The sequence below is a fragment of the Falco punctatus genome, assembly GCF_963210335.1.
Source record: "Falco punctatus genome assembly, chromosome: 19".
Lineage (NCBI taxonomy): Eukaryota > Metazoa > Chordata > Aves > Falconiformes > Falconidae > Falco > Falco punctatus.
The window spans coordinates 2,915,777-2,933,166 of record NC_137599.1 but is presented as its reverse complement, the minus strand read 5'-3'; the positions used below and the strand labels follow the sequence as shown (position 1 = coordinate 2,933,166).

Below are 17,390 nucleotides of genomic sequence, written 5' to 3'. Positions count from 1 at the left end.
GAGTGGATTGTCATTGTGCTCTTTCATACCTACTCATAAGGGACTTTCATAAAGGATTCCTGTTACCTGCTTTGCTTTGAAACAAGGCTCACCAAAGAAAGTAAAAATTTCAAAGAAAATGCAGATTTAAAATAAATAAAGTCCATCTCTATGATGCAGTGTTTTTTTACTGGCATGTTAGGACCAGTTCAAGATTCCCCTTCCCCCCTCCCCCTCCACCCTTGTTGCACAAAGAGATCCCAAAAGCATTGAATGGATTACCTAATGGTTTCTTTAAATTGGGTAAAACTTGCAATACAGGATTAGTAACTCTTGGCTAATAAACAATGTCCTTCCTTATGGCTTACCAGACCCAACAAGCCAGACTCAGTGATTGTAGCATCTGGACAAAATGTGCCTAGGTTTTCTTGAACAATTTTCTGTGTTCTTTAGATACTCATTTATCAGATGTACAGAGCATAAGTGCATTGCTGTGATATAAATAATTCTAAACCCCCCTAAGTAGCCCCTTATTTCTAAAACAAAGGGAAGTATCTATGCTTTGTGCTAGGTTTTGATTGTGCTGAACTACAAGGAAAGGAGGAAAAACGAATAATTTAAGTGCTTTCTAGAACACACCTGTCCTCGTTTCACATTCTTGAGCAATGCATTGGTTTTATTCGTGTCCTAGTGTCCTCTCACGCAGCAGTGAGAGATGCACACCCCGCATTCCTGCGTTACGCTCAGCTGTGGTCCCAATGGTACTGGCTAAGCCGCAGCAGTTACCGTTGCACTCCACGGCTCTGATGATTCCAACCTTCTCCTACAACTGTGTCATTGCATTCTGTAATGGTCAGACCAGTACAGCTCACAGCACTGACCTCAGAGGTCACTCAGTTTACTCACATCATCACACATCCATGGCTCTAACACATCCATTCAAGTTGCTATCTTTTAATAAGGGAAGTAAACTAATTTGTCCTTACACATATAAATATTAATTACACTACATGACATTTTCTAAGTGAAAGCAAGTATTCTATGGCAAAAAACTGCTTATTTCTGGAAAATTTTTCATGGCTTTAGAATGCAACAAATAATTGCAGATTTCCTTTCTGTTGAACAGCTTAATGATACTGCGCCACAGGCCATATGTTGCCCTATATCTAGTGGCTATTCATTATTTCTGAATTTGTGTTCTGGTAAAAAGCTATGCATTTCTAAATGTATTTAGGGTAGGTCTGCACCCTAGAAAATAAATAACGATACTAATATTTACTACTTGCATGCACTGTAAACATTATATTCTAACAACACGCTGAGCGATGAAGTTAGGGAGATAATGAATGGGGGTAGTATTATCATTCCCATTTTATTGCTTGAGAAATTGGAAAAAAGAGATGACACAACTTGCTCAAGGCTGCAAAGGAAGTCACTGATAGCGACTAAATTAGAATTCATCACTTCACAGCTTCTACTTACCCCAGCTATTAGATAATACAACTTCCGCGAAGAGCTCTTCTCTAGTTACAGCAATCCTTTCTGCATCTGATCACACTGAAGAGATAATTCAATTGATTCATTTCAAGTGTGTACTGCCGGTCAAGACCCTGCACATACTTTGATGGTGTTCTTCAATTTACATATGCCTATAGCCCTACTAAAATTAGTCCTGTACAGAACACTATGGCTGGGTGTCTTTGGCGATTTTGTAGTATTTGGTAAACTTTGAAAAAAATGATGACACGTGCCTTTTTTGCTCAGAGCAGGAAAGGAAAACTTCAGGAGTGTGAAACTATTGCTTGAAAAATTATTTCATTCATTCATTGTATTAAAACTGATTGAACTCTGCTAGCTGGTATCTATTCTACTTCGGTATTAAATACACACAGAAGTGCTGTTTCATCATCAAGGAAGGCCCAAAGAAACTGCAATGCTAAAAATATGAAGTATCATAAAAAATAACACGAAGTGACTACATTCTATTTCCCATAAATGGAATAGGACAGTAAAAAAATATCAGTAGGACAGAATACCATTTCTAAGTCTAAGTGAATGATGTAACAATACTTTTGCAAACTAACAAGACACAGGAACTCAGTCTATAAAAGGAGGCTGAAACCATCAGCATTCACAAATCACTTCTTGTAGTTTCACCTGCCATTTAAGGAAGTCCCGCACTAAATAATCCTCCAGCGTGATTTGTAACAGACTTGAGCACACTCCAGAATGTCTATGAGTCATAGCTCATTTCACTTGTAGAAATGTTAAAACTTATTAAGGTATATTACAATACGCAGCTTTGGTAAGTGAATTGTTGATCCTCTGGAAGAAGTTTGCAATGAGGTAATGCAGTAATGGTTTGAGCTATTAATCACACATTCTTTCTGGTGCTGCGGCCACACATTGGCAGGTTTCTTGCTTATTTATGAACAAGACATTTCTGTAGAATGCAAAATGTTTGCTTTCTCCCTGCCTTGTTAATACAGGTGCAAAATTAATGAAGCCATTTCAGAAAGAGAAGAAAAGAAAATTTAGCATTTATAACACTGCTAAAAACAGTTTGCATGCTATTATTGAAGTAGAGAGAATAGGTAGTAATGAAGCCATTTCAGAAAGAGAAGAAAAGAAAATCTAGCATTTATAACACTGCTAAAAACAGTTTGCACGCTATTATGGAAGTAGAGAGAATAGGTAGAAGAGCCAGTAAAACATTTCATAATGTCCACACCCTGACCTATAAAGGTTTCTAAAGTTTTGCTGGGAGATGCCTGTTCCTGTGCATGAATCATTTAGAAAAAGGGAAGGATCTATAAACAGGAAAGCTAGGAAAGAATAATGCTTGAGAGGCTTGCGCCCCCCGTCCTCCCCACGTCCTGAATTATACAGCAAAAGCATCTTAATTATTGACTCTGCTTGCACGTTTGGCTTTGTGAAATCACAAGTAATTTTTTACTATGTATTGCTTTCTCATAATTCCTTCCTCAGTAATTTTTTTCATTTTTTTAGGTTGAATTTTTATTATATTTTTAATTGTATTACTATACCAAAATGATCTACTTAAGTCACACATCTAGAGGTTGGCATGAAAGAATTGTTTGCCAAAATATCACATTAAACAGAAACGTGAACATATTACAGTTTGGACTGCCCTTATGAAAGAAGTGCATAGCACCAGATATGACCTAATGGTGAAACAGGTGCATGGTGCATGGCTGCTTCTTCTGGACATACTCATTTGCCTTTTGAAAGTCTGAATATGCATCAGAAGCTTAAAGGCATAAAATCATAACATCAGCTGTGGCAGAGACACTTTCAATAATTATCTAGACTTCAGGGGTAATTTCTTTTGCTTTCTAACATCCTAAGGACCAGCCAAAAGGAGTTAATTTGATAGGCTGCTGTTAGGCTCTATAGCAAGCAACAAAAATGAGGAATATAATTTGAGAAAGTATTTCAATTTAGAGGAATAATTATTTGGAGCAGGCAGGGAAAAGAAGGAGAAACAAACAAGCTGAAGTAGTTGACAAACTATATAGTACTTCTTTAGAACAGAAGTTTATAGTCTGCTATTTTTAGCAAGAAAGTACCAGTTTTGGCTTAGATCTACACCCTTGAATCATGCACAGAAGAAATTAAAGCATAAAACACATAAAAAAATACACTGGAAGCAACTCTTGCCTGAGTAGTTTCAAAGAAGGAAAGAGATAATGTTGCTGCAAGTAGACAGAAACTGCAATTTTAAAGTTACCAGTGCAGGAAAAAAAACACTCTTTCATTCCTTATCAGTGAGACAAATCAATTTTTGGAAGCCATTTCAGTGCCCAGGCTCTCTTTCTTAGTTAATCTCACCACAGAACAGTCTCAAGCCAGTTACCAAGACATTTTGTGAATGAACGTGTTCCACTGGAAATAACATTGCTACTATGCCTACTCTCACCCCTACACCCCACCCCCCAAAAAAACACCACATAAAAAGCCCAAAGAAACCTTTTCTTTAATGTCTAGAGTTTATTGCTGTCTAAAAATTAAGGTACTCAAGCATCATAAAGAAAAGGGCATAATTTGAAGGGATAATGAACATTCCTGTCCTCAAAAATTCAGCTTTAAAGATTTAAAAAGATAGTTAATACTTGTTGCCATTGCTTACAAACTCATTGCCACACACGCTAAACTCTTGTAATTACAGCTTGTGGATGTGAAGATAAATATTACTTTAAACAGTTGACCACAAGGGTTATGCAAAAAATTTTTCTTCTGGATACAGGACCAGAAAAGTGGGTAATATGTGAAATTTTGTTATGTAATATGTAACTTTCATTAACCATGTTCAGGTTCCAGAATGGATTCTCCCGTTGTAGTAAATAATAGGTAGATTTGGGCACGTAACTCTTTTAAGAAAGCATGTGGTGGCCTCTAGTGACAAACAGGTATCTGCACATCACGCCTGGGCCCCAGCTGGCATGCAAATGGCAGGGCCATGACTAAGCAGTCCCGCGGAACCGCTCCTGACACCTGGGCCTCCTCTGAGACTTAAGGCTACCGCACAATTTTCAACTAGAAATTTCTGTTGGAATATTTGCATAATGAACATTCCTAAAAGCGCACAACTTTCTCAAGGGGAGTACTGAGAGGTATTTTTGGTCTGGGTTTTGGGGTGGGGGTTTTTTGTTTTTTGTGGGGTTGGGTTGGGGGTTTTTTTGATACCCAATTGCCTGACCCAGATCCTGACACTGGAGCAGTATTTCAGGTGCTCCTCTTTCCAAAGCAAGCCACCCATAGCTTGCTTCTGGTTACACAGACACTGGGAGAGGGGATGCCGTAGGGTCACTAGAATGCACTGAAATGATAATTTACCAGAGTGGTCCCCAAACAAAAAGCTGCAGTCATGCAACCACCCTGGCAACTCCTGACAGTTATAAGTGCAATTACACCCTTGAAAAACAGTTAAGTTTTTCTCCTGGTTTGGGGATTCCAAGTGTGATATAATTCAGGTCCCTGAAACCACAAAGATGGAAAACATCTACACAAATGTGAACTCATGCAATACAGTGTGTTTGTACATCTCTTTTATGGCATACTGTCAGTGTATGCATATATTTGCACAGGGCCATAAAAACTGTATTTTCTTAATTAATTAGATAAATATGTAATATTTTCTCACGGATACTGAGCTGTCCCAGCAATATGGAACTGAGAAAACCAGTACGCTGAAATATTGTCCAGCTTACTGGTTTTCTCATTCCACTGTCACCTCAATTGAACGTAATTCTTACAAGGGAAAAAGATCTGCCTGGTAGTCTTTTAGATAATATTAGAGCTGACATTAATGATACTTTTAGGGAAGAAAAAGAGAAGATTCATTTGTATGGCCTGGAGCTGTTACTGTTGGCACTGAAATTTGACTCTATTCGAGGAGAGCAGCAAAGACAGGAAAGGCAGCTCCTGACTTTCATTTTCAACCTGTGGTTGGGGAAGTATATAACCAACACATTGCCTTATGCACCACTCCGAGATCTGAAACACTTCTCAAAAGCTCAAAGCAGAAAGAAATAAGGGGTAGTGATTCTATGATTAAGATATTTTCATTGGACAAAAGATGAAAATGAGAGGGAAATGAGGAAAATACATGTGAAGAAGACAGTGTAAGATCTTGTGCTGCAAATGTTCAAGGTTTAAGTGAATCCAGTTGAGTTAGTGAGATCATCTGGACCTTTCTCTCTTCTGATCACATTCAGCAAAACCTGAAACATCTTTCATTACCCTTTGGAGACAGCAGTTTTCAAGGGTGCCGCATTTGCATTAACAAATAGTGCAAAGAGTGTTTTCAGGGTGGAGGATTGTCCTAAGTACTGGTTTTTTACTCATTCAGAAAAATCTTAATTTAAAATCTTAAATTTAAAATATTAGCTCACACCTACATTAAAAATTGACTCAGATTTTCCCCTAAAAGCTCATCTCACAACTGTTTCTTTGGTTGTAAACCTGTTGTATGGCATAAATCAGGAAGTAACTTCTTGCAAGCAGCTTGAGAAGGAGGGAAATTTCTCAGACATAGAAATATTGAATACTAGAATATGGCTGGAATATTGAACAAGGAGTTCCTCTTCACTGAATGTACTTTGTGCAGTGGAAGTCTTCAGGACTGTATCGTAAGAGATCCTTCAGATTCAAACTCTTACAACACAAAATCCAAACTGAGATCAGCAACATAGTTACAGACACTAATAAACAGGCATTGGATTTCACTTCTAGAACGGAGAATCACTGAAGACTGAACCAAAATACTTTTCTTTATTTAAATCTTTAAGTCAGCCAAAAGGTAAGCATATGTTCCACTTAAAGGCAGCATAAATGCAGAACCAAAGCTGGGTGTGCCTTTTTTCCTTGAACTCTCTTCACTGGTTACCCATGACTGGTTAGTAAAGGTGAGTAATACTAAATGGAATGCACATGTTATCATAACCCTGCATGACTTATCTTCATTGCTCTCTAATATACATTTAACTTTGGTCACACAGGTGAGATTTCTTCATGAAATCAAAAAATTTATTAGCGTTCCTATGAATGTTTTATTATGACTATACACAAACCACTCCAGCTGAGCACGTCACCGAAAGGAAGTGTTACGCATCAGTCCACAGACTGTCCTCTATAGAGTGTTCACACTGTGTCTTGAGTTGCAAACCACACTGCTGAACTAAAGCATCTACACATAACTTCTTTAACATTGATCAAAACTGCAGATATTAGAGAACGTATTTTTAGGTTGCTCAACATCTATTTAGATAACTTACTGTTAAAACCATAAAATTAAATACATATATATAAAAATTAGGCAGCCCATATTGTTCCAGATAATACCTGGTCATAGTTCAAGAGGTAGTGGAGGCTGATGACCACTCCCACCTGGCAGCTGACATGAGCCAGGACGAGCCGCTTGCCCTCCAGCCAGTTTACGGGCCTTGCCTTTGGTTCATTTACAGGCACACATGTAGTCTTTGGTGTTCACTTTTGCAGTTTCCAGTGATTTATACAACCATTCCAGATATATTCCATGAAAAAAACTGTATTGAACCCAAAACCAGAAGCAAACCCCACCTTCAGTATGAATAATACCCATCCTGATCTTAGTAAATACCCTTGAAAATATTCCAGATTATATTTTTGGAATAGGAGCATACATAAAATGATGAAAATCTGAGAAATTGTCAGTAAACAATTTGGAGAAGAGGAGAAAAAGAACACTAAGAAAATTCAGCCCAATATCCTTTCATACTAGGTCTGCATGATGCCATTGCTCTGTGCTTCCAGTTGCATATGCCTTGAACACTTTTGCTTAATAATCAAGAGGACTCTGGAAGAAAAATAATTGTTCAAGGTTCAATTTTACCTAAAGCAGTAGAGCCAGAACACAAAGCAAATGTCTGACCTAATCCCACTGTCCACTTTAATTCAGATTACCGTGTAAAGTGAAGTTACAGAAAAGTTGTGTGTTGGTGAATTTTATTTCTCTATCAATCTGACATTTATTTGTTATGTTATTCTTACATTCCTAAATAGTATCCAGCTTCTGTAAATATCAAAAACCTGACATTAATAACACACACAACTAGCTTTTGGTATTTAAACTATGTAGCTGCTTCTCCATATGGAGGTGGGATAGTTGTGAATACAAAGACTAGGAATTTGACCCACAAAAGCCAATCCAGATCTTCCATGACATTTTTTTGCCTTTATAGGCAAACATGAAAGCTAACGAAAGCCTTTGTCATTTCCTCAATAAAAGAAAAAATGGAATCTTCAAGTAATGTTTAGAAAACATACTATCAAGGTGACATGGAAACTAATTTTAATAAATACTAAGACGACAAAGCAGAATGTTTACTCTCAAATAGACTATCATAAAATACTGTCAGAGATCTAGGCAGTGAAATATATAGCCAAGAGATGTAACTGTAGCAGGACGTCTTGCTGTATTCCTCTTACAGCTCCAAAGGTGTAAGCTCTGCCCTGCTAACACAATCAATTCTTACTCAGTCTGAATATTTTTAATGAACAAAAGACGACCCACCTTGAGTTTCCACAGTAACAGTCCAAATGATATGGCTAGTGTACTTTGGTTTCAACTGTCATAAATGTTTTTCATTACCAGTTATGCTCAAAGAAGTTCAAGGTCCAAAGACAATTCACAGCATCCTCCTGCAGAAAAGCTCTGCCCTGAATACTATCACTTCAGTTTGGAAGATGTGTATTTTCAGAATAGCTGAGAGTATGACGGCTTCACTCTGCCTTGACCCAATACTATTCAGACTAATCTGTAGCACAGTAACTTAAAAAACTTAGCAGTACCGATTTCCTAATATTCCGGGTTGGATGTTCTCAGAAACGTGAAGATGTTTCCAATATAGAGTTTAATGCCTCCAAAGGTTAGTGTCTCACCAATTTCCTTGCCCCAAGGTTGAAGATCAGTATGTACAGCAGCTGTTTCCACTAACACAAGCAATATGTGTTAATTGTTCTACCTGACTAGCTGTACATTAATAATACACTAGTTAGTGCAATGCCTCAAGGAACTACACCTATGTACCATCCCAATGCACACCTGCTCCCTGCCTTCCTGAAGCACCAATAACCCCCTCAGCAATCAGATTGTTCCCTTGATTTTCACTTTATCTCTGCATTTCCTGTATCAAAAGCATACCCCATAGTCAGTTTAGGAACCTCAGTACAATTAGACATGGGACTGTAGGGTTTCTTCATGCACTGAACAAAGGCATCTGGTTGCCCACTAATGAATGCAACACCTGGGTTTGTGACAGAATGCCCAGCAGTGCCACTCGTTAGTGGGTGGTCTCTTTGTCTAGAATATTGACGAAGCAGGAGGGATACTTGTTTTACATTAACTTCAGCCACAGAGGAGGGCTGGAAGCTAGTTATGCTGGAAGCTTGATCTCAGTGCCTCCTGTCACCCTGTGGACCTCAGCACATGGGCAATGAAGATTTCCAATATTCTTGTTCCTACTACTTTATTTATGGACAAAGCAATACTGTTTCTGCTTAACTTCAACTGTATTGAAAGCTACAGTTCAACTTGTAACAGTTTTCTAATACTAAATGCATATCCAAAGCAAGCTAACTACAACATTCACTTTTTAATTACAGTATGAAGATTGTTTTGTGCTTACTATAAAATGAATAACATGGTAGTTACTGACACCTCCTTTCTTAAAATTTATACACAGTTCTAGACTGTCCTGAGACCCAAATTATTGCTTACTCAAGATAAATACATATTTGATTGCAAATAGAAGTATTTTAAGTTTCTTGTCACATAGAGTCAACTCTCATTTTAATTTCATACACTGCACATGGGGGTAAGAATCTACTCATTTGTTCAAAAGGACTATAGAGAGCATGGCTGCAAGAATACTGTTATAAATGATTCAACAGTTTATTTGTGGTTTATCTTTTATTCAAAATAATAACAAAGCCAGCCAAACAACCTGGGGAGGTTTTCTCAAACACAGATGAGCAGATGAAAACCCCTTTATGCTATAGGGAGTGTGGGGGCAATATCCTGTGTGCTATTTGTGTTACATTACGTGTCAATAGAGGTGGGGTTTATGATAACTATCGTGCTTTCTCTTTGAAACACAGTATAAATGTTTACAGAGCACAGACTGCTCTTCACTTCAGCTTTCTTTACCTCTGTAGGTTTGGCCATTTCATTGTAGAAGACGAAGACATAGACAAATGGCATCCTCTAACCAAAGCTTTCACTGGGGTGCAAGCACCCGTTTCCAACCTACTGCACCCAGTGTCCGTGGTTTAACCTCCAGGAGAATGGCCGTCCAAAAGGTGCAGGCACCCAGTGTCTATGGGGGAGCCGGTGGCTATGGTACCCGCATATCTACCGGCACCAGCTACAGACAAGGCTTCGGTGGGAACTTCCACCTTAACATTACTGGTAATGATGTGCTGCTCACTGGCAATGAGAAACCAACTATGCAAAATCTAAATGACCGTTTGGCTTTGTATCTGGAGAAGGTGCGTAATCTGGAAAAGGCAAACTCCCTAATGGAAAAGCAGATCAAGGAGTGGTATGAGAAGAATACCACAGACATCAGGCATGACCACAGCTCATACTTTAAAACAATTGAAGATCTCCAAATTAAGGTAAGATATCATATAGTCATCTACAAATATATGAATTGCAATTATAAGGGAGATAGATAATACTCTATTGTAGAAAACTGACTTTTCCAAATTTCAGTTGTCTCAGCTTAGTAAAATAAATGCTTTATTTTGATCAGATACAAATTAGTGACAGATTTTACATAATTTGTAATACTAGATATATGTCTGCAGATGTAATTTCATACATGAAAAATGTTTGAATCCAAATTAATTCTAATATATTTGCCTTAGGTAATTTTGATTAGCGAAAGTACTGATGGCAATTTACATATTTAAATACAGTTTAGCATGTCAATTTCAATGTGCTTTTTTTTAGAAAAGAATGCCAAATCCTCAGAAAAATAATAGATCACTACTTGAAATAATAAATTACCATTACAAACAGTAAAATTTCCCACAGAAATCAGCTGACAGATTTGTCAGTTTTTGTTTTCAGTGAACTTCCTTAAATCCTTCCCCTCTTACTTTTCACCAGTTCTATTTCTCACCCTTTAAAAGCAGGTCCTTTCCAGAAAGCAGTTCATCCCAACTATTTCATATACCTATTTTATGACAAGGTTATTTGCCTTTTGGAGAACCCTAATTCCTTCTGTGCCCTTCAGAGGGAACTTAACCTGGCTTAAACCTGGATGACTAATAAACAGCTAAAGTTAAGCAAGATGAAGCCCACATACAGTATTAATTTCCAAAAACAGATCAAGCATGTATTTATGTGCAAAGATTCATCGCTTTTCAACCATTCCTTTTTTAGATTGGTGCCACACATTTGGAAAATGCAAGGCTTGCCCTGCAAATTGACAATGCCAAACTGGCTGCTGATGATTTTAGACTGAAGTAAGTTCCATAATCATTTAATAAAATCTCTTTCATGCTCCTCTTATTCACGAAAGCTTCTAGTTATTAGTACCAAAGCTGAGAAGTAAACATTTTCTAATGTAAGTTTAACAACAAAAAAAATTTTAGAATGAAGTCTGTAGTAGTTACCATTTCTAACATCTAACAATTCTAACCGTATTTTTCAGGTATGAGAATGAACACCTGCTCAGGCAAAGTGTTGAGAGTGACATTAAAGAACTGCTCCAAGTTCGTGATGCCTTGACTTTGACAAAATCTGATTTGGAGTCACAGATTGAAACAGTGAATGAAGAACTAGCATTTCTTAAGAAGAACCACGAGGAGGTGAGAGCAGCTGAACACTAAGAGATTTTTTTTAAGGGGCATACATAAACTGAGCCTCACTAGGAATAATGAAATCTTCATGGTTAATCTCAAAGACTATTACTGGGATTCAGCTCCAGATTAGCACATCAAAAGTTAGGTACCTATTAATATATTATCTATGTGAATGCACCTATGGTTCTATTATAATAGTCAGTCAATAAAAACAGATACAGAACAGAGAGCATTTGAGCCCACTGCAGAGCAAACACCTAGCAGCTGGCCAACTGGGACACTCTGGTCTCTGCTGGTTGTAACAGGAGCTCTGGCTCACACAGAGACACCTACAAGTTAAATATGGGTACTCAGTGCCTCCTAGGTATCTAAGCTCAAACTGAACCTCACCCTTAGCATTAGATTTATAGTTTCAAACGCCTACAAAGGAAATAATGTTATGCAACCATTGTTTATTTCCCCTTTTCGAGTAAAGACACAAACTGAAATCCTAAATTCAAAATGACTGTTAACAAAATCTCAGTTATGGCACATGCCCAAGCTTTTCTATTAGTGTCATACTATCAACTTCAAAAGTGTAAACCCCTTGTCATATTTAAGCACTGTATGAGAAAGATCCAACCTAGAAAACCAGCCAGCCTAGCCACCCACTTAAAACTATGCTGTGCAGGACTAAATAATTTTTAACATATCTAGCAGCAGTATAACCAACTGTGTGTGGCACTGATGTCCAAGCCATCAGGCATCAAAGTCTGAACAGCTCCAGAAACTAAGGAGTGAGGGTTCTTTAGGAATAATTTGTGGTTTAGCAGTTGTTACCCCACAAAAGTATACAAATGGGAACCACGACTTCTATACTCATTCCATAGACCTGGTCCTGAGGAAATCATCTTTTTATAATATGCTTATAAAATGTAGCATTTATTGCTACAAAATAAGTAAAATGCTCTAACATGAGGTGCACTAAACAGTATTTAGAAGGTGATTGTTATCTTGCCCTGAGGTGCTATTTAAGAATTACTTCTATGCCTGTAGATCTTTAATTTGCTTCCAATATTCAGGATCAAAAGTTCACTGTAGTTGATGCTGTGCAATCCTTATTGCTGTAGGACATTCACAGACTGCGCAAAGAGGTGGGCTGCTCAGTTAACGTAGAGGTGGATGCTACTCCAAGCATTGATCTTGCAACTATTATGCAAAATATGAGACATCAATATGAAGAAATGGCAGAAAAGAACCATCAAGAAGCCAAAGAACGATTTGAAAAGCAGGTAAGGTAAACTACTTAATCATCAGCAAGAACCTCAGTCATGTCTAGTTGCAGTTTATAATCCGTCCATCTTTGCATTTCAGACAGAAGACCTGAACCAGGAAGTAACAATCAACATTGAACAGCTGCAAGCCCAGAGGAGCCAGATCACTGACCAGAAACAGATCCTTCAGGGTCTGGAGCTAGAATTACAGTCCCAGCTTAACATGGTAAATAATAAAGAGTACTTGAAATAAGGACTATGTTTAGTAGACAGTTACACAGTTAAATACAGAAACTGAGAGGCTTTTCAATCAAGGTGTTATTTTAACACAAAAATGTATCCTCTCGAATAATACACCTCTGTCCTTTTCATTGGCTGTAGAAAAAGGCTCTAGAAGTCACTCTGGCTGAAACTGAAGCACGTTACAACGATCAGCTAACCCAAATACAGGAAGTAGTTGCCAATTTAGAGGCTCAACTGAGGCAACTCCGAGCTGACATGGAGGCTCAGAGTAACGAGTACACTGTATTGCTGGATATCAAGACTCGCTTGGAAATGGAGATAGCCACGTACCGCCGCCTACTGGAAGGAGAGGACAGCAGGTGAGGGAATACACGCCCTTCACTTGTTGGCTTAGTTTTGTATAATAGCAATCAACATTTCAAATATTGTCTATCTTCACAGAAGGTGAAAGTGTAAAATCTGCCACTTTCCAACTGGTTTGGGGCGGCAGGGAAGTCTGTTGCCCATTTCTCAATGTAGATTCAGAGGAGGCTGCTGTTCTTGCTCAGTTTCAAAAGCTGCTGTGGAAGCCAGTTGAGCTTGTCTCTTTCAGCCTCTGCATAGGTACATACTGCTGCTCTTTGTGAGCTGAGTGGCTGGATAGACATCTGCACTCCATCAGCATCAGCACTTCAATTTTGGATTGACTTGTCCATAACTGTAGCTTCTGCAGGCCTGGGCTAACCTAGGCTAGATATTTTTTCACCTTGTTTAGAGACTGCAGCACCCAGTCACACTAGAGCAGGCACTCAGCAAGAGCACGTTGACCTTCTCTTGCAGTCCACTGCAAGTTTTTCAGCCTGCACTGGATTATATTCTGCTCTATCTGTGTCACTAGTAAACAAGCTACATAAAAATTTGAAAACGTGCAAGTGAGCTGACACTAAATGTTCAGCTAGTCCAGTATCCCATATTCTGCAGTGCAAATAGCAGACGTCTGTGAAAGTGGGGCAAGCAGAAAGTAGTATTTCCCCCCCAAGATTCTGCCTGTTCAGCTGTTCTGACTCAGGAAGTAGACTGGACATATCTGCATGAGCTGAAGTCAAAGTATTGCAGAAATGAGTGTGCAGATTAATTTCACCGATATCTTATGCTTAGCAAGTTTTACTTTAACAGAGAAAATTCATTTAAACACCTGGTTAAACGTCTTGATGAAAGGACATTACCTGTCTCAATCAAATGTTCAGGAAATGTACAAGGATGTTTCTTCAATATGTTAGGCACCATATATTTATATTTTTTAATTTATAATTTGAACAGACCTGTTGAAGTGGATGTATCTAAAGCAGAGCTTGAAAAAGGTATGTCACACCAATTTTTCTTATTTTTTGATGGCTGACTGTTGAAATGTTATGGGGCTAAGTAGCCTGATATAAAACAACAGAGTTTCAAAGCAAAGAATCAACCAGTGGAATCTTACATCAAGAAAGCAATCAACTGTATGAATAGATAACTCGTAGGGATTATACAAAGCCTGGTTTTATGTACATAATTCAGGTGCCCGAAGTAAAACCACAGACTCCTCAAAGAGCCAAGAGAACAACAGAGAATTCTTGAATTACCCTTTGGAGAACTTAGAAGCATCTGCTTCTCTCTGTTGACTACGCAGGGAGATGAGGGTACTAAATAAACTATCTAGTTTAATAGCAAAAATATCCATTTCACTGTAAGACTATTCCTATTTTAGGTCTACAAGTTTGTACTAAACTGAAGCAAAACTACCAGGAGGGATAGACTGTCATTCAACACAATGTCCACTACAGTATTATAGTTAACATACAGGATGTTCAAAGGAAGAGAAACTATATCCTGTATACCCCAAAAGTTTACTTCACAGTAACTGTGCATTGAAAAGATGCCTTCCTCTATTTTCTCATGGTGGAATTGCTACTGGTACTACAGTAATATTATTGTATCCATGTACATTGATTTTAATTAATTGTCTGTTCAATTTCATTACCAGAATCAAGTAAAGTTAAGAAGATCAAGACAATTGTTGAAGAGGTGGTTGATGGCAAGGTCGTCTCCTCTCAGGTCAAAGAGATTGAAGAGAAGCTGTAAATGGCACCAGCAGGGAAGAGACAGCCTCTGAGCTTCTTTGAGATGATGCCAAAACTAAAAGATTAAACTTTATAAAGAATCCAATCTAATTCTTGCTAAAACCCAGAAGGGCTGAAAAATGCCAAACTATCAAATCTCAAACAATCTTTTTTGGTGTGTCTGGGAATGTTAATAAAAATCAGTACGTTACAAAGTTTTGGGTTTACTTACATAGTCACTAAATACCTTGATGAAAAAAAAACAAATCAGCCTCTTATAGATGTGTAACTGTTTCCAAGATGGATAACAATGGAGGTATTAGTTCTTACTTACATCAGAGTCTTAAAATTACATTTATAAACTTGCTCAGTAGAATTTAGAAAGTCAAATGACTTATAGCGTGAATTTACTACAGCTTTTAAAATAATCTAAATTAAATTTAGAAAACCACTGAAGCAATATTTACTGCTAATGTTTCAAAGCACTAGGCTGGTGAAAGTCATTACATGAAGACATGGGACAAACTTTGCTCATCTGCTTAAAAAGCTCTGGACAGTAACAGACTCTTCTCAAAGCACCATGAGAAATTTTTCTTCATTTTTTCAGACAATTCACTTCAACATCTGCTGTCTTGAGCTTTCTCACACTTTCACTGCATTACTAAATAAAGAACTGCTACTTCCAAAACCTTGATGGACATCTCATCAAAACTTCACAAAAAAGAATTTCCCAGATATAGATGATGCAGTCTCTATCAAATATGTTAGTTTAATTGCAAACTGCAGTTTAGCAATCTATTTTTTCTGTTAGGTACTAGAACATGTATTTTTTTTAAAATGCATTAAAATGTTGATTCAGCGCACCTTTTCTGAACTTGAACTACTATTCAAATGCCGCTTCACTTGAGTAAAAACTGATCTTCAAATAAATGAGGACTGCCAATTTGCACTTCATAGTAAATTTAAATGAATAAATAAATTGAAGAAGCCTATTTATTATTTTTCACTTTCTGTGAATGTTTATATTACCAGGGACTACAGCAAGCAAAGATATTTTATCAATAAGAAGATATTTTGCCTTTCAGTTCAGAAATACAAAGACCACCATCTCTATTAAACCTTTCTCTACCATGAGTAGAGTGCATGTACCCTTTCCCATCCACAGTGTCATTCTCCAGCGCCACACCCAGATCTTCAGTCCAAGGAGTCTACATTTTCCTCTTGGCAATGTAAGCATAAAAAACCTCCTTTTGAAATCTCACATGTCTGGTGTGTTATTTACTGTACATAAACAGCTGTCAAAGAAAATAATCCTTTGCTTTCTCTGGCATGAATCACTGATAGCAGGCTATCAATTCCTTTCTACATCAATACTTTACTCAAACCTTTGATCTACTGCTCATAATAAGTTTCTGCCCCAAAAAAGCACTGATGATCCTGGATGTAGACAAATTAAAAATTAATACATTTCAGTTGACAAATTAAATAATTAAGCCAGGACAAAGATAGAACAATTTTCTGTTTACCAAAATAACATCAAAAGAAAAGTACATTGGTTTTGAAGAGTCTCCATGCCTAAACCTGCAACAAAAAATGCTATATTTGTTCTTTAGATATGTATTATAAAAGGCACAAGATATGGAAATAATTTTCCTTATTTTGAGATAATAGCAAACTATTTAGAAGAAATGGTTACTTTTCAGCTCAGTTTATACTCAGAAGTATAAACTGTTCGCACAGGTTATGCATATTACACAGAGATATTTCAGTGATGAAAGTTTGCGAGCAGAAAACACAATTGCAAATTTTATTCTGTATAATCAAGATTATTTATGTTTTCATGTTATGATCAACCTGCAGAACACTGAATGTCCATACACCTCTTCAAACATTTCTGTTGATCACTTTTCTTACTTCTTATTAAACATACAGGGAACACTAATCTAGCAGAGGTTCATGCCAGAAAAGTATTATGAAAAGAAACACCTTTTTGACATGCGCACTTGGGAAGTATGACATGGAAGGGATCACTCCACTGACTTAAGCGTACTCCTATAATAACAGCCCCAAACCAAGAAAGCAATGAATATGTAATGACAAAAAAAAATTATTTAGGAAGGATTTATAAATGCAAAAAGAAATTTTTGAGCTCCATTGCACATGGCAAAACATTACCATGATGTCTCAGCTCTACTCCACCCATTTCCCCTCACACAGCAAATACCTGGAGGGCACCAGATTTCCACTCCCATTGGCAAGTCAGATTGGTACATATCACTTATTTGGCAAGGACATACTAAACTGACTTCCCCTCCAAACAAAAGGGAGAAAGAAAAAGAATTAAAGATCTTCCGAGAAGGTGGGGTCTGCTACTGAAACACCCCCTGCCTTCCCTATATAAAGGTTGAACTGTACTCTGATCTGCCTTGCTCTGTGTTGTATGCTTCGCATAACAGATCCAGAG

General features: G+C 37.6%; 1 protein-coding gene and 1 long non-coding RNA gene across 2 annotated transcripts in view; one reads left to right on the top strand and one right to left on the bottom strand.

Moving 5' to 3' along the window:
• LOC308055377 overlaps positions 1–17,390 on the bottom strand; it is a 110,673-nt gene that overhangs the window by 74,569 nt on the left and 18,714 nt on the right. The gene's annotated exons all lie outside the window — the stretch shown is intronic.
• KRT20 (keratin 20) lies at positions 6,382–17,387 on the top strand. Its single transcript, XM_080369214.1, has 9 exons — positions 6,382–6,407; positions 9,697–10,158; positions 10,931–11,013; positions 11,202–11,358; positions 12,462–12,623; positions 12,706–12,831; positions 12,987–13,207; positions 14,148–14,188; positions 14,851–17,387. Exons 2-9 carry the CDS (start codon positions 9,736–9,738, stop codon positions 14,946–14,948), a joined length of 1,311 nt encoding a protein of 436 aa, XP_080225340.1. The 5' UTR covers positions 6,382–6,407; positions 9,697–9,735; the 3' UTR covers positions 14,949–17,387.